General features: G+C 39.8%; 1 protein-coding gene across 1 annotated transcript; it reads right to left on the reverse strand.

Moving 5' to 3' along the window:
• Window positions 1–2,208: 2,208 nt before the first annotated feature.
• Window positions 2,209–17,337, reverse strand: LOC144322782 (N-acetyllactosaminide alpha-1,3-galactosyltransferase-like). Its single transcript, XM_077913143.1, has 4 exons — window positions 17,305–17,337; window positions 14,507–14,560; window positions 6,924–7,058; window positions 2,209–3,211 (listed from the first exon to the last, which is right to left on the reverse strand). The coding sequence occupies exons 3-4, from the start codon at window positions 7,049–7,051 to the stop codon at window positions 2,518–2,520; spliced, it is 822 nt and encodes a 273-aa protein (XP_077769269.1). The 5' UTR covers window positions 7,052–7,058; window positions 14,507–14,560; window positions 17,305–17,337; the 3' UTR covers window positions 2,209–2,517.
• Between the last annotated feature and the right edge of the window lie 1,094 nt (window positions 17,338–18,431).

The following is an 18,431-nucleotide window of genomic DNA, read 5'->3' on the forward strand; positions in this document are numbered from 1 at the left end:
AATGGCCTCAAGAAGACTCACAGTATCAGCTGTAAGACAACATTTGGTGAGGTTGGGGTGCTGTCCTAAAAGTATGGGATATATCTTAAAATAATGGTCATTATATCATATTGTCTTCCTCAAGCCAGGATGCATGGGTCCTGGAACTAGCAAGTAGAGATGTGAGGCTTTCTTTTACATTTACGCCAAATAATCTACTAGAACAATTTTCACTTCCCTCTCTGCAACCTTGGGCTCAGTGAGTTTGGAGGTCTTAGTGCATAAGGAAACAAAGTGATTGTTAGTCTCATTAAATTGGGACCTGAGACTTCCCCTAGCCATTTTGCATTCTCATCATGCTGAATCAACATCCAGAGAAGGGGTCTCTACACTGGATCAGGAAACTGATCACAGTTATCAAGACGAAAGCAGGTTGCTATTTCACATGAGGGCTATAGTTAGAATTCAAGGTGTTCTCTGGGAACCTATTAAACTATGTTATCCAACAGTCCTTGTTAAGGGAAAACCATGGCAAGCGAATGAATAGGCCCACTAAAGACTCAGATCCCACAGGGAAGAGGTTTATGTCATGTCACTAGTAAAGAACCCTATTCAGCGGAGCTTCTAGCAGAGGGTAAAGAACAATAGAGTTGGTGGTGGAAGAAAGACGTGGTCAACAGGAACCTGACCTTAGAACTGGCTGCGGAAGTGAGGACTACAGCAGGCAGGTGTTTTTATATTACACATATCAGTATATATTGTTCTCTATATGTACCTTTTTATGTGTTAACCAATTATTTTCCCTTTTTCCTGCTCCTCCTCCTTTTTTTTTAAATGAGGAGTGTTAGTTATTCTTTTTTTTTTTTTACAGTTTGTTTATTTTTTTAAAAGATTTTATTTATTTATTCACGAGAGACACACACACAGAGGGAGGCAGAGACACAGGCAGAGGGAGAAGCAGGTTCCATGCAGGGAGCCCGACGTGGGACTTGATCCCTGGTCTCCAGGATCAGGCCCCAGGCCAAAGGCGGTGCTAAACCGCTGAGCCACCGGGGCTGCCCTTCTTTACAGTTTAGATCAGAGTTCACCAAACTTTGAAGAACCATGTGCAGTCCTGAGGGAGAACCTCATATCATCTTGGGTTCCCGGACATGAGGAAGGAAACGATGTCAGGTAGTACTTTGTGTTTCACCCTCTTGGGAAGGAAGTGGTTATGTATAAAAAGTTGGTTGAATTCTGCAAGGTAGAAACATGAAGTTGTTTTATGGGAGTGAAGCATGGGTAGAAGGAGGAGTATGGGTGTTTTGTGGCAAAATGGGTGAACTATGGTAGCCACTTATCTGTTTACCATCAGATTTCTCTCTCACTTTTCCCACGCTCTGCTCAGTATGGCAGGGACCTACATCTCCCGGACTCCCTCACATCTGATTCGTGGATAGCACTGGACAGTAGAAAGCAGACAGGGTAGGAGAAGGAGAAAAGTCTATATATTTCCCTCCTGTCTCTGTCTTCTTGGATGACATCGTTAAAAGCGACTGGGACTCCTCTCTTTGTTGTCCGCATTCACGCCAGGCAACTCATGCTAGGTTCCAGCTCTTTCTGGACATTCTACAATTTTTCCTTCAGCCTTTGGACTGCACTGCCTTCAGGAAAAACTAATTATAGGCTGCTTCTCTCTTGTGTGCTCCTTGGCTGTTATTACCTTGTTTATACGTCCAATTCCCTGCATTAAATCCCCACTGTTTAAAATACCAAGAATAATAGAATCTGTTTTCCCAACTGGACCCTGACTACTGATAAAATCTGTGTGTGTGCGTGTATGTGCATAGGTGTGGTATAGATCAGTTTGTATAAAATATTGAATAAGTGTGTGTGTGTGTGCATATTCATGTGGTGGGTATGTAAATGCACATAAAAGGAGTATTGAAGGATAGATTATCAAGGGGGGAGTAAAGGGGAGGCTTTCAATTTTCTCTCTATATTTTTAATTTTTTCTTCAATTAGTTTTTACGACAATGTTGTAGTTTTAAATACAGTTCTTTTTGAATGACTCAAAGTTTCCTAAGTAGTTTTCTGCCCATCTGGTGGCAGCCTTAACACCTTGGATGTTTTACATGGAGAGAACATTATTATCGTTACAGTGAATTCTTATCTACACCTCTAGACAGTCCCCTTTCTTAAGCAATATGAGAAATGTGTATCCACATAGATCAATAAAGATATTTAAGGTTTCATTTTCTTGTGACAGATTTTATTTTGTTCAGTGTGATCCAAAAAATAATATTTACTCGACATTCACACAGGATATGAAATCACGTATCTCTATCTGATGTCAATACATTCATTCTGCAACTGCTGTATCCCATGTTATACAATTCAAAATGAATACAAGGAAAAGTGTGAGTATGCAGTGCTGGTGGTCTTGCCATTTTGTTAGTGATTCTTTTTTAGTGCTAAAATTTATCAAGTGCTGATTTCCTAAAGAATAAGACAAAAAGATGCTCTGAATTTCAGAAATTTGAAGAAGGTGCTATATAATTATGTTATCACCCTAAGATTTTTATAATCCTTGACGGCCCAATAGAGTTTGATATTTGGATAATAAAGACCATTCATTCTACCATAATCCCAGCAATATTCTGGTGATAAGAGTTTAGTAGGTTTATGGAGAAAGAAATACTTGTTTAAGTGGCTTTCATCATGCCACACTGCTTCAATGCTGTTTTTCTTGTCATTCATGATTCCTTTTAAGCACTCCCTGGCAATATCAAGTACTTGGATGGGAGTGCCGCCAAACACAGCAGCATGGTAATAAAAATCTCCCATACCAATAGGTATATATGCTTCTGATGACTCATTCCTTTCATATGGCACCTCTTTAGGATCTTCCTTGTACCAATAGGCATGTAACTGAGCCACAGACTCCCCCAGAGTCTCCAACCCATATTTCCCTATGAAGATTTGATCCACGTCCATGCAGAAGAGAAAGTCAACTTCATACTGGATATGATTCACAACATGTTCACTAATAGTCTTCATGCGCATCATGCTGATGTCTTGCCATCTCTTCTCTCGCTTTATTTCAAATACTTTGATCGTACGGAGGCGACTCAGCTGTATCCAAGGCATCCTGGATAAGTCATCTATCAGAACATAAATTATGACTTTATGGCCAGCCATGAAAAACATATCTGCAGATGATATAAATTTCTTCAAATAGTGGTCAATATATCTGTGAAACAAATAAGAAATGAATAAGTTCCTTGTCTTATATTTTGATGGAACATATGCTACTTAAATTACACTGGCTGTAGCTTGTCCAAACATGCTAGTAAGCAAACCAAATATTAGATATACTTCTTGAGTTATATTTAAGCAGTGTAAAAGCAAGTGAAGTCATTTGTCTTTCTTCTTCCTGATGGGGCTCTGTGGATTATAGGAGAGAAAATCCCCCTCATGAGAGGGAATGAAACTTGGTGAGATCAGGAAACAGCACAGAGCCCGGTGCAAGATGAGAGCCAGAGTCTTCAGGATTATCAGAGAAGAGGGAGCTTGCTTTGCAGGTTGTAGGCAAGAGGGTCTTGGGTCATTGCAAGAGCCATGATTGGTGTCTGCGGCTTTCTTTACGAGGACAGTTAGGCAGAAGTGTTTGAGGTAGCATAGTCAGTACCCCACTATCTGCACTGTGTCTCATGGCTTTTTAATATGGTGCTAAGATTGCTGGATTAGAAAACAAAACTTTCTCATTTCTGGGCTCTCCAACCATTGAAAATTTTCAGAGTAATAAATGGCGTCAGGTAAATTTAAAAAAGGAAGGGTAATCATACACGCCTCAGCTTCAAATAATGTTTATATAATCATTAAAAATACATTCTGAATATTGACCTAATTTTTAAGAAACATAGCAGATGGAGCTGGGAGAAAAACTCTCTAGTTTGGAATATCTAAAAATTATGGCAATTTAATAACTAAAGTAAGATAAATTATGAAAGATATCACTTAAAATATTCTACTGAGTTGGAAGCTAGCAACTCAAATCCAAAGAAATACAGTTTATCTACATTTCTTTATGGTTAGTGCTTTTGTATTATGTTTCAGAAATGGTTGCCTCCTCAAAGTAGTGAAAATATGCTCCTATATTTTCTTCTAGTTCCTTTATCGTTTTAACTTTCACTTTTAAGTTAGTTATTTGTTTGAATTAATTTTTGTGTCTAGTATAATAATATAGGGCTATTTTTTGTTGTTGTTGTTGTTCTCAGCCTTTGGTAGTAATCTTATTGGCCAGGAATGCCTGTGACCCACCTTGGCCCTGTTGCTTGCGGTGAGACCCCCACAGACATTTCCTCTACCAGAGCCAGTGTTGGGCTGGACCAGCCCTAGTGGTTCTTAAGACACTTACAAGCTGCACCTCAGCAACAGCCATCAGAGAACTTTGACAAAACAAGGTTTATTACTCAGTCCTGGTACAGGGGTACAGGGTAAGTGCAGGGCCACAGAACGAGGTCGTAGGTAGGGAGCGAGAAGGGGGGACCTTGAGGCTCCTGCCTTTAAGGGGTGGAGTGCCTAGGGTTTTTCTATTTAAAACTGAAGAGAAACAATGAAAGTGCAAGGAAGGAAAACACAGGGTCACTCAAGTGATCAGTTACATAGGTTACCCAGGCCTTTCTAAAAGGGGAATCTCATGGGATGGACAGCCTGGCTGTACAGTCAAGGCTGGCAATATGTTTATTTGAGTTGGATGTCTTTGACATGGATGTCTCAGGGATCAAAAGCTAGTGTTAGGCACTTACAAGAAAAAAGGGTTATTGTCAGGTTATTATTGTCTCACACAATTGTGAACTTAAAAAAATTTTTTTTAATTTTCTATTTTGGAATGATACTAGATTTACAGAACAAGTGCAAACATATTATAGAGATTTCTTTTTTTTTAATTTTTTATTTATTTATGATAGTCACACAGAGAGAGAGAGAGAGGCAGAGACACAGGCAGAGGGAAAAGCAGGCTCCATGCACCGGGAGCCTGACGTGGGATTCGATCCCGAGTCTCCAGGATCGCGCCCTGGGCCAAAGGCAGGCGCCAAACCGCTGCACCACCCAGGGATCCCTATAGAGATTTCTCATATGCAGTCTACCCACCTTCATGTTATTATCTTATATAACCATGGTACATTCGTCAGAACTAGGAAATTACCAGTGGGTAAATACTATAACTAAATCACAGATTTTATTTTAATTTCACCCATTTTTACCCTAATAGCCTTTTAGTTTCCAAGTGCCAATCCAGGATACACATTGCATTTCATCATTTTGTTTCTTTAGCCTCCTTAGGCTCCTCAGTTTCTCTCCTTGTCATTCATGACCCTGACCCTGAAGAGTGCTGATCAGGTATTTTATAGAATGATCCTCAATTTGGGTTCTGATGTTTTCTTAGGTAAGGTTAATTAATTTATTTTTAAAGATTTAATATATTTATCTGAGAGAGAGAATGAGGCAATGGGAGAAGTAGACTTCCCATTGAGCAGAGACCCCGACTTGGGACTTGATCCCAGGACCCTGAGCCAAAGGCAGAGCTTTTTTTAAAAATATTTTATTTATTTATTCATGAGAGACAGAGAGAGAGAGAGAGAGAGAGGCAGAGACACAAGCAGAGGGAGAAGCAGGCTCCATGCAGGGAGCCTGATGTGGGACTCGATCCCAGAACTCAGGGATCACGCCTTGGGCTGAAGGCACACACTCAACCACTGAGTCACCCAGGCACCCCTGTATAGGTACTTTCAATCTATCCTTCTGTTTTTGGTTCCACCTATACTCCTAATTTCAGAGGCACCTGATGCCATTAATTCCTGAGACTTTCAGAGGCTCCTTAACACACAAAAAGGGGATTTTACGATAAAGTTAATGAAGCTTTGGTTTCAGTGTCCTTCACTTACATTGGACTCTTCTAAGTGTGTTCTACTGAAGGGGCGTGGAAAGGAAGCAGAAACTCCATCTGTGTCCTGAAAGTAAGAGCACTGCCCTGGCATGGGGTCACTCACTGTGCCCTCTTACAGATTGTGGAGCAGCAATGGAGAGGGATCGGAATGGATCTGGGAAAGAGGTACACAGAAGTTTCTTTGGTAAGGATTCCTCCTTCCTTCCTTCCTCTTCTGAGTTATCTTCTGTTTAAGTATAAATTACTATCAGAGGTGCCTGGCTGGCTCAGTCAGAAGACCATGTGACTTGTGAGTTTGAGCCCTACATCGGGTGTAGAGATTACTAAAAAATAAATAAAACTTTTTTTAAAAAAAAAAGGTCTATTAAAAAAAGAATAAATTACTATCAATATTTAATAATGAGTTACTATAAAGTTGATGAAATTTATAATTTTAATGGGTAATATGTACACTGTTCAACTTAATACTTTTTTGGGTATGATTTTGTTATTAGAGCAGCACTTGCTTCATAAAATGAATTGGAAAGTGTTGTTTCTTTCTCTTCTATTTTTTGAAAGAGATTACATAGAACTGATGTTAACTCTTTAAATATTTGGTAGAATTTTCCGATGAAACCATCTGGGCATGGAGACCTTGGGAGTTTTTTAAATTATGAATTCTATTTCCTCAACAGATAAAGAGCTACTGAAGTGATCACTTTCATTTTGGGTGGGTTGTGACTGTGTTGTCAAGGTCCGTTTCACTGAAGTTTTCACATGTATATGTAGAGTGTAGTAGTCTCTGATTTTCCCTTTGATGTCTGCCAGTTCTGAGGTGATATACTATGTTTCTTTCCTAATATTGGTAATTTGTGTCAAACTTTTTCTTTGCCAGACTTCCTTGATAATTGTGATTTTTTTCCAAAGAAAAAGTGTTTTGATTCTTTGATTTTTCTTTTTTTTTGGTGCTCCTATAATCTCTCATTTTCTACAGTAAGAAGCTTGAATGTAAAGGACATTTGCCATTACCTACCTGCCTACAGCAAATACAGTCAATCCCACAGTGATTTTATGTTTTGCATAATACTTTTCCAATACTTCTTCATCAAAAGTGCCTTTCCACACAATTGGAGCCGACCAGCTGGTATTAGTCAGGTTCATGGATTTACTGTAAGAAAGACATAACAATTATGAACAGTATATCTTTTAATAAAACTGGTAGATGTTACTAATGAATAAAGTGTGTCTGGTTGCAGCATTTCCTTTCTTCTAATCCAAAGCCTTGATGGTTACAATAAACAGGAGAACAGCTTGTCAGAAATGGTCAGATCATTACAAAAGTACATGTACAGATTAGTTATACTGTGATTCCAAAAATCTTTTGAGGACACCGTTAAAATGTCACCCAAAGCCTAAAGTAATATTACCTGTGTTTGAACAAAATCTCCCAGTCTTAGACTTTTTAACATTTATTATTTTCAGATACCACATTTTGAAAAATGAGCTTTCCAGTTTCATACTCTAAAATGCTGCCAGGCTAATATTACTGCATACAGTCAGAAGCAACTTTGTCCGAACTCTGGAAAATAGCCAAAATTTTAGAGCAGTCAAGCAAAAATTAAGGAAAGGATGACAACACAATAGGAGAAGGAAAGCTTTGCAGTATTTTAACTTAGCCTTACACCAACTCCCTCCGAGTGTGGCAGTGGTATTGAAAACAGCAGATCACGTGTCAGTGTGAGTATCTGCTTCTGGAAGAAGAGTGGGTCTAATTCTGAAGGAATTGTGTTTGTCCGTTTTGACCTGAGAGCTCTCCAAAGGAATGGATTCCTAGTGCTCTCCTTTGTTTCACTTAACTCAGAACTCTCTCAAAAGGGAAAAGTGGCTAAGTAGGGGGCAATCCTTGAAAACATTTTAAAATGGAAGAAGCCCTGCCACCACAGTTGGAATAAACACTGGATACGCTGAAAGCCTGGGAGGAAAGGTTTGAAAGAGAGTTCTTTGAAAAGTAAAGGCTTTGACAAGATCCCATGTATAATGAGGAATTGAGAAATCCATGCACATGTTCAGAGCAGGTTACATGCTCAGGAAAGATCCCTGAAGATCCTAAGGTTTCACCTCTGGCTGATACTTAGGCTCTCAGTGCAAGCAGGAAGTGAAGGCTAAGGCAAAGTTGTAAACAGCTGAACTGTGTTGAGGGCTCAAATACAGAGTCAGTTTTTACAAGAGGGAGATTATTTTCTTCTTCTTCTTTTTCTTTTCCTCCTCCTTCTTCTCGTCCTTCTCCTTCTTCTCCAATAACCTTCCAACTACCATCAACACCACCACTCTGGCTCTAGTCATTTAAGGATATCTCTGCCAAACCACTAGCTGACCACAAGCTAAAGGAACAGGGACTTCTCAGACCAAACAAGACAAAGAATTCAGTCTTTAAAAACGGTTTGAAAAAGTCACTAAACATACAAAGCAGCTGCAATCCACAGTAAGCAAGAACGACTCTGAGCAGGCGAAAGACATCCAAAGCAACCATATCATAATATACAAAATGTCTAGTTTTCAACTAAAAGTTATGAGGCATGCAAAGAAACAAGAATGTATGGTCCATTCATAGGGAAAAAATTAATAAAAACTATCCCTAGGGAAGCCCAGACATTGGGCTTACTAGAACAATATTTTAACTATTTTAAATGTGCTGAAAGAGCCAAAGAAAACCATGGATAAAGAACTAAAGGAAACCAGGAGGACAACAGCTTAACAAATAGGGAATGTGAATAAAGAGAAATTATAAAAGGAACCACATAGAAATCCTGGAGCTGAGAAGTAAAATGGCTGAAAACAAACAAACAAACTTGCCATTGGATTTCAACAGCAGATTTGGGCAGGCAGAAGAAGAATCAGACATGGAACACTGTAACCAACAACAGAATTCATATTCTTCTCAAATACACATGGGACATTTTCCAGGATAGATCATATGTTAAGCCATAAGACATATCTCAATAAACTTAAGATACTTGGAAACTTTCAAACTATCTTTTTTCATTGAGAATGGAATGAAATCAATAATGGGGCACCTGGGTGGTTCAGCGGTTGAGCATCTGCCTTCAGCTCAGGGCGTGACTCTGGGGTCCTGGGATCGAGTCCCATGTCGGGGTCCCCACGGAGAGCCTGCTTCTCCCTCTGCCTATGTCTCTGCCTCTCTCTGTGGTCTCTCATGAATAAATAAATAAAATCTTTTTAAAAGTTTTAAAGAATATCCATTAAAAAAAAGAAATATATAATTGCCTAACCTTCCACCTTAAAGAACTAGAAAAAATCAGCAAACTAAACCCAAAGCACGTAGAAGGAAGAAATAATAAAGACTGGAGCAGAGACAACTGACATAGAGGAAGAGAAAAAAATGATAGAATTAATGAAGCCAAAAGTTGGTTCTTTGAAAATATTAACAAAATTGACAAATCTTTAACTAGATTGACCAAAACCAAAAAAATCTATAAGTGACTCAAATTATTAAAATCAGGAATGGAAGTGGGGACATTACTATGGGCCTTACAGACAGTAAAACATTATAAGAGAATACCAAAAGCAACTGCACAAGAGTTTACTAGATAACACAGACGAAATGGATAAATTCCTAGAAACACACAAACTACCAAAACTAGTTGAAGAAGAAATAGAAAATCTTTTTTTTTTTTAGATTTTATTTATTTATTCATGAGAGACACAGAGAGAAGCAGAGACCCAGGCAGAGGGAGAAGCAGGCTCCATGCAGGGAGCCCGACATAGGACTCGATGCTGGGACCCCGGGGTCATGCCCTGAGCCTAAAGCAGACATTCAACCGATGAGCCACCCAGGCATCCCAAGAAGTAGAAAATCTTAAAGACCTAGAACAAGACAAGAGAACAAGTAAAAAGAAGTGAATCAGTAATCAAAATTTCCCCACAAAGAAAAACCCAGGACCTGATGGCTTCCCTGGTAAATTCTACCAAACATTTAACAGATTGACATCAATCATCCTCAAAGTCTTCCAAAGAAATTGAAAAGGAGAGAATACTTTCTAACTCATTATGTGGCCAGCATTACTGGTACAAAAGCCAGAAAAATACACCTCAAGAAAATGATAGATCAATATCTATTATGAATAAAAATGAAAAAATCCTCAACAAAATTTTACAAAACTGAATCCAATAGCATATTAAAATCTGAAGTGAGGGGCAGCCCAGGTGGCTCAGCAGTTTAGTGCCTGCCTTCGGTCCAGGGCGTGATCCTGGAGACCCAGGATCGAGTCCCACGTCGGGCTCCCTGCATGGAGCCTGCTTCTCCCTCTGCCTGTGTTTCTGCCTCTCTCTCTCTCTCTCTCTCTCTCTCTGTCTCTCATGAATAAATTAATAAAATCTTTTGAAAAATAAATAAAATCTGAAGTGAGATTTATTCCCAGGAACGCAGGCTGGTTCAACATACACATGCTGATCAATATAAAATACCATATTAATAAAATGAAAGAAAAAAACCTACATGATCATCTTAAGTCATGCAGAAAAGGCATTTGACAAACATTCTTTTTATTTTTTATATATGTATTTTTATTGGCGTTCTATTTGCTAACATATAGTCTAACACCCAGTGCTCATCCCGTCAAGTGCCCCCTTCAGTGCTCGTCACCCAGTCCCCCCACCCCCCGCCCACCTCCCTTCCACTACCCCTGTTCGTTTCCCAGAGTTAGGAGTCTCTTATGTTCCGTCACCCTCTCTGATTTTTCTGATTTTTCTCTCCTTTCCCCTTCAATCTCTCATTTTTTTATATTCTCCATATGAGTGAAAGCATATAATGTTTTGAAAAACATTCTTGCATGATAAAAATATTCTACAAACTAGGAATAAAGGGAAATCCCTCTACATGATAAATGGCATCTATGCAAAACTCACAGCTGACATCATACTTTTTTTTTTAATAGAGAAAAAGCATGCATACCCAAGTGGGGGGCAGTAGGAGCAGAGAGAGAGGGACGGAGAGAATCCCAAGCAGGTCCCACACTCAGCACCGAGCCTGACACGGGGCTTGATCTCATGACACTGAGATCATGCCTGAGCCAAAATCAGGGGTTGGACACTTAACTGACTGAATCACCCAGGGGCCCATCATACTTATTTTTTAGAGACTGAAAGCTTTCCTCTCTAAAATTAGGAACAAGACAAGCTGTTTTATCCACTTCCATTCAACATTATACTGGAGATTTAGAGCAGTTGGGCAAGAGGAAATAAAAGACATCCAACCAAGGAAGAAGTAAAATGATCTCTATTAGTAAAAATTCTATGAAATCTACAAAAATAATCTATTAGAACTAATAATTGTTGCAGGATACAAGATTAACATGAAAAAAAATCATTCGCTGTTTCCACACACTGGGAATGGACTGTCTGAAAATAAAATTAAGAAAACAATGTCATTTATGATAGGAACAAAAAGAATAAAATATTTAGGAATACACAGAGCCAAAGGAGGCACAAGACTGTACAATGAAAACTGTAAAACGTTGGGAAAGATTAAAGAAGGCCTAGATAAATGGGAAGACATCCATGTTTATGGATTGGAGACCTACATTGTGAAGATGACAATACACCCAAGAAAGTGATCTAGAGATTCAGTATAATTCTTACATGTAGTGGGTTGAATTGTGACTCCTCCCCCCAAATTCAAATCCACTTGGAGCTTCAGAATGTTATCTTATTTGGAAATAGTGTCTTTGCATATGCAATTAATTATGATGAGGTCATTCTGAATTAGGTTAGGCCTGTAAATCCAACGATCGGTGTCCTTATAAGAAGATAAAGAGCACATAGAAGAGCGACACAGGCAAGGCCATATGAAGAAAGAGGCAGAGACTGGTGTTCCACTCTCACAAGCCAAAGGCCTGGGGCCACCAGAAACTTCAAGAGGCAGGAAAAATTCTTCCCTGGGGCTTTCGGAGGGATCATGGCCCTGCTGATAACTTGGGATTTTGGATTTCTGGATTCCAGAACTGTGAAAAAATTAATTTATGTTTTTAAGTCATGTAGTTTGTAGGCAATTTGTTACAACAGCCCTAGGAAACAAATACACTATCGATTTTCCAACTGCCTTTTATTTTTTTTCATAAGGAATTTTATGGGCAAAACAATCAGGAAAAGAAAAATAAAGAACAAATTGGAGGACTCGCACTTCCTGATTTCAAAACTACTACAAAGATACAACTATCAAAACAATGTGGTATTGACATAAGGATAGACATATAGATCGATGGAACAGAATCGAGTCTGTAAATAAACCCATACAACTATGATCAGTTAACTTTAAGTAAAGGGTGGGAAGACCATTCAATGGGGGAAAATAGTCTTTTCAACAAATTGTGCTGGGACAGTAGGATACCTGCACTAAAAAAAAAAAGAAAGTTGGACTCTTCTATCATATACAAAAATTAACTCTAAATGGATCAAAGAGCCAAATAGAAGAGTAAAAATGATAAAACTCTTCTCAGAAAACTACAGTACATTTTCACAGCCTTGGATTTAGCAATCATTTCTTAGATGTGGCATGAAAAGCACAGGCACTAAAAGAAAAAAAAAGTAGATAAATTAGACTTCATCAGAAAATAAAATTTTGTGCATCCAAGGATGCTAACAAGAAAGCTGAAAGGAAATCCACAGATATAAATGGCATTTTACAGAAGTGAATATCCAAATGGCCAATAGTCATATGAAAGTGTTCAATCTTGATGGTCATCAAATTAGAAAATGAAAATTGCAATGGAAATTGAAGTGCTTTTGGAAGAAAAAAATGCTATTGACTATTTCAGAACTAGTTATGGACTGAATGCTGTCTCCCTCAAATTCATATGTTAAGCCCTCATCTCCATCGTGACTATTTGGAGACAGAGCCTTTAGAGAGGTAATTGAGGTTAAGCGAGGTCATAAGGATCCAGCCCAAATTCAATAGAACTGGTGTCCTTAAAAGAAGAGAAAGAGACACCAAGGATGCTTGCGCTGAGGAAAGTCCCTGTGAGAATACTGCAGTCAGAAAGCCTTCTGCAAGTCCTGGAGAGAGGCCTCAGGACAACCCAAACTTGCCAACACCTTGATCTTCCACGTCCTGCCTTCAGAAGTGGGAGGAAATAAATTTCTATTGTTTAAAAAATATGCTGTGGGAATTGAAATTTATCAGTCGCTTATTTGGAATCTGTGTAAATGATTATATGGTTTTCTCCTTTGTTCCATTGTTGGGATAAATCATCACCCTGTTACAAGGATACGCCTTAACTGTCTTGTTAGGGGGATCCTGTGCCTCCTAACAAGCTAGCATCTTTCCTGACTAAACCCCCAACACTATACTCAGCAAGCCACATTTGCCCTCTGCCAGCGGGCACCCTGTAAGGCTCTGCTAATACAGGGCACTGGAGGAAGAAGGAACTTGCTCTTTCCTGTTTCCAGGGGGCTCCTCACCACCTCCCATTCCTGCAAGACCCACATACAGCAGTTCCTTCCCGGACTAGCAGTTGAGTCCAGATTTCAGCTTTTCTGATACTTGCAAACCCAGCCTCCCAGTGCCCCTTCCTAGAGGGCTGGTTCCCTGTCTCAAGAGGCCTTTCAAGAGCTCAGAGATACCAGCACATGGAGTTCATTTAAGTTTAAGCCTTCCAAGTTTCTAGGATTTAATAATTTTGGCCTCTTCCTTTCCTTTCTTTGGCCCTAGGAACATAGTTCCTGTAATCTTTCCCTCCATGACACCTTAGAATACTCTTTTTGGTCTTTCAAGTTACCTAGTTAACAACTTTATGTTAGTTAATCATTCTTTATATTACATTCTCTGTTAAAATAATCTGTGTGCTTTCTGTGTCCTGATTAGATCTGACAACGGTTACGATATCATGGGAGGATGAGTCACAGACCATTATCCAATCATGGTCGTAACTGAATGTCTCCTTTCAAAATTTTAATTAGGACAAGTCCTGAAACCCTGCAGCATGAGGGAGAAAGACAGGTGAGTGTAGTAAGAAGAGGGACTCAGAGAGGCTAGAGGAAAGCCACCGTATTGAAGTGTCAAGTGCACAGATGGCCCACCTCTGATTTGGCCTTTGGTTCCCTCATTGGCGAAATGAGGAGAAGCAACCAGATGATCTCAAATGTCACACTTTGACCGGCCATAATTTTAGGGCCTTTGGGTTTCTGTCATTCTACACCCTCATTTCTGGAGGATGTGGGCCCTAATGTCCATTTTCTTTTTTTTTTTTTTTAATTTTTTTAAAATTTTTATTTATTTATGATAGTTACAGAGAGAGAGAGAGGCAGAGACACAGGCAGAGGGAGAAGCAGGCTCCATGCACCGGGAGCCCGACGTGGGATTCGATCCCGGGTCTCCAGGATCGCGCCCTGGGCCAAAGGCAGGCGCCAAACCGCTGCGCCACCCAGGGATCCCCTAATGTCCATTTTCAATGCATCTTGGTCACTGCTTATTTTTTAAAATGTTATCAAGGATCCATCTGCTGTCCAGCAGTTGCAATGCCAGTTAGTATTGCTGCCGTCTGTTACCTTCTGCTGAGCAATCTAAGGATTGATCTCACATATTTGATTTAGAATTCTTACCTAGGAAAAAACCAGTCTGATAGCTTTAATTCTTTTGATTGAGTATCCACAGACCTATCAGGAAAAATAATGCAAAAAATCACACTGTATCTACTTGAGTTTAAGGTAATTCATTGTCTACCAAATCATGGGCTATCTTACAATATGAGGTAAAATGCAAGAAAAGCTTGAAACAGTAAGAAAAACAATGATGAACTTTGATAGGAGTGGCACGGAAAATCATGATTTTTCACCTCTGCTTAAGTCTCTGGGCTTCCCAGAAGTCGTTATGTGTTTCCACAGTGCTCACTCTCCTTCTTCTCATTGATGGAGAAATAGCAGTCATCACATGAATGCTCCCTCAGGCTTCCGCCACCTTGCCTTCATATCTGTCTTGAGCACTGATTCTCCCCGCTTCTATCACAATGGAAATATATCCCTACTTTCTGGCCTTAAATGTCCTATCTGCTCAGGAGCCTTGGTTTGAGAGTTATTCTCAGAAAGGTTTCTCCTAGACTTTCTATTTGATCAATTGACACTCTTGCAGGCATTTTCCTATGGCTTCAAATTTGTATGTGCAACTAGACTTCTCCCAGGATTTAAGGACCGAGACATCCAACTGTGTTCTGAAGTCCTCTACTTGAAGTTTGCACCAATGCCACAAGATGAAAATGCTCAGTGTGAGAGTCATTACATCTTCCCCAAAGTAGGTCCCCTTCATCTGTTGCCCTGTCTCTCACTGGATCCACTTGGATTGGCGAGGCAGAAGTGTGAGTGTCATTCTACACTCAGAGCACTCCCTATATCCCAACCTCAGATCCATCATCAAGCCCTGCTGGTTGTACCCCCAAAACGTCTCTCAAATCCATCCCCATATCTTCATCCTCTGCCACCACATGACTTCAGGTCACCATTATCTCTTGCCGGGGCTACAGCAGTAGCCTTCTAATTGGCTCACTGTCTGTACACTTTCAACAAGACTTTGTAGGTATGAAAAATGTCAAAGGTACATAAACAAAGAGAAAAATAAAATGAACCTCCATATTCCCATCCCCCTTAATTGTGATCCGCTCTCTGCCTATCCTTGCACTGGCCTTTTTCAACCCATTCTCCATATGTCCACTTTGCTTCCACTATCTTGTTTCTAAAGCTCCAGTGTCCCCATGTCATTATTCTGTGCTCAGTGGCTTCCCATTATCCTGATAATGTCTATATTCCTTGTATGGCCATAACATTTGGCATTATCTGACCCTTCACACTGTCCCAGCCACATCTTGACCTCGCCCTCACAATGTTAATTTTCCAGATTCACTTGCCTTTTTACGCTTCCTTAGACATGCCACAACTTCATGTTGACACATAAGACCTAAAAGCTAATTCCTACACAGCATTTAGGTCTTATATTAAATATCCCTACCTAAAAAAATTTTTAAAAATAAATAAATAAATAAATAAATAAATAAATAAATATCCCTACCTACCTAAAGGAAGTATTTTCTAACCTGCTGGATGAGGTTAGATTTCCTTCATTAGCATCTAATACGTATGCAATACTTCCCTAAGTAGTATCTAATTTAATCCACCCCTATGAGATAGGTATTGTTGTTGTTATTATTATTATTATTATTATCCTCATTTTATTAGATAAGGAAACTGAGCCACAAAGAATTTTTATTATCTTGTCCATACACAGCAAGTGGAAAGACAAGCAGTTGGGCCTAAGCCCTTACTATCTCCTTGCTATCCACTCTAATGGCACCCTGGTCAGCCAATCTTTGGACAGTTGATCCTGGGCTCAGCTCACAAGGGGATTGGGCAGCTGTGGAGTTGAGTCATATGTCATGAGTCCATCTTCATGCCTACGTATACAGGCAGGAGCTCTGCAGTGTCCAGGATGTGACTGAGACATGGCCTTCTATGCAGGCACCTGCCTCACTGACAGCAAAGCCTTTGGATGCTGAGTATTAGTGTTCTAAGGCTATAGAATCCTGATGCTAAGGAGAGTTAATATTAATGATAGAATGATTGTTAGATTGTGTTGCTCTGTATACATTTTACCAGAAAATATTATAATTCATTCTTTCTTCCAGCATCTGCTGCAGCAGACTTCACTTGCACATTCCCACCTTTGTCTGGGGTTTTCCTGCTGTTTTCAGGTGATTGGGAATTACTACCCCCGTTAGCCATGGCTGTATATAGGAGAAACGTACCCTGCCCATGAAAACCATCTTACTATATATTATTTTCATGCACAGAGCAGCTCACCCATATATGGAGTCATGGTCCTGGTGAGAGTGTCCTGCGCCATAGAACTACCTGAGGCATAGGCCCTTAGACACAAGAAGCATCAGAAAGTTTCTTTCACTTCACTTTGTGGGCTCCCATGACTCTAGAGAGAAATTGAAGAACATATTATGATTTGGAGTCTTACACAATCTTTGGGGAAGTTTGCATGCATTCTGATAATATGATTTTGTAGGTGGCCAGTGGTTAATAACAATCTCCCGAGAGTCTTTTAACCAAAACTTTACTCCTATGTGATTTCCCAGAGCCTTAAAAGACCCAAGATTCCCGGCAGCTGGGTTCTGGCTCCCGTAACACATTTCCCCTAATGAGTTCTCACTGCTCTATCCACAGATGGCCCTCCGACTCCTAGTACTCTGACCTTGAACGAAGAGCGAACATCTCCAAAGCACGTTTGTAAAATTGTTTTCGTTTACCCTACCTGCAGGAACCAAGGACTTGGAGATACCCTACTGCCCTCCAACGGGTCTTGTCCTCAAAGAAGAGGCCATAGCATATTTGTAAATAAGACTTACCAGCACCGGTATGTCCCTTGTAGTTTCTTTGTGCTTAGGATAAACAAAAAGCATTACATTATTTTTAAACTTATATAAAGGGTTTCTACATTTAACATGACTAGAATTATACCCCATCAATCCACTTATTTTATTACTTAATATTACCAAATATTCGATGAACACATAATGTTACAGACAGAGCATCTGTGTCCCCTTTGATCTGTATGTTGAAATCCGAACCCCCAACATGAGGGCATTAGGAGCTGGGGCCTTTGAGCCATGATTAGGTCATAAGGTTGGAACCCACATGAGCGGGATTAGTAGCCTTACAAAAGTGATACCACAGAACTCCCTTATCCCTTCTGCCACAGGAGGCCACAGCGAGAAGGTGGCTGTCTATGAACCAGGACACCAAGTCCTCCAGCACTTTGATCTTGGACCTCTCAGCCCCCCAAACTGTGAGAAATAAATGTCCATTGTTGATAAGCCACCCAGTGTGAGGTATTCTGTTGTAGCAGCTCAACCGGACTAAGACACAAACTATGTGCCAAGTTCATTATTGGCTGTAGAGATACAGTAATGAACGTGATAAAAAAAAAATCACTGCAGTTAAGGATTTCATATGTGTATCTTAAAAAAGGAAACCTAGGGACACCTGGGTGGCTCAGTGGTTGAGCGCTTGCCTTTGTCTCAGGGCGTGATCCCAGGATCCAGGATCAAGTCCCACGTCCGGCTCCTTGTGGGGAGCCTGCTTCTCCCTCTGCCTGTGTCTCTGCCTCTCTCTCTCTCTCTCTCTCTCTGTCTCTCATGAATAAATAAATAAAATCTTAAAAAAAAAAAAGGAAACCTAATTCTTTGAGCAACAAATGAAAGAAAACATAACTAAATATCATTGAAGCAATGGAATTTGCTAATTGCCAATGAAATCTTTCTACTTGTGAAACTATATAAAGGGCAAATACCATATGTAGTGCAGGAAGTCACCAATATTGGGGATGTTTCTTAAAGAAGATGCCACCTATTTAAAAATGGCAGTTTCTCTAAAAATTGCTAACTGCCAGCCATAATTACATGGTCACTATCTTGATAGCTTAACATTACTTCTCCTCGCACTTATGAGTTTACAAAAATCATGTTTAGCTTCG

Source organism: Canis aureus, chromosome 10 (genome assembly GCF_053574225.1).
Source record: "Canis aureus isolate CA01 chromosome 10, VMU_Caureus_v.1.0, whole genome shotgun sequence".
NCBI lineage: Eukaryota > Metazoa > Chordata > Mammalia > Carnivora > Canidae > Canis > Canis aureus.

Coding starts and splice junctions, on each gene's coding strand:
- LOC144322782 (XM_077913143.1), bottom strand. CDS start 7,051: ATGAACCTGACTAATACCAGCTGGTCGGCTCCAATTGTGTGGAAAGGC. Junction 3,212..6,923: donor ACTGTATTTGCTGTAGGCAG/GTAGGTAATGGC, acceptor TTTGTTTCACAG/ATATATTGACCACTATTTGA.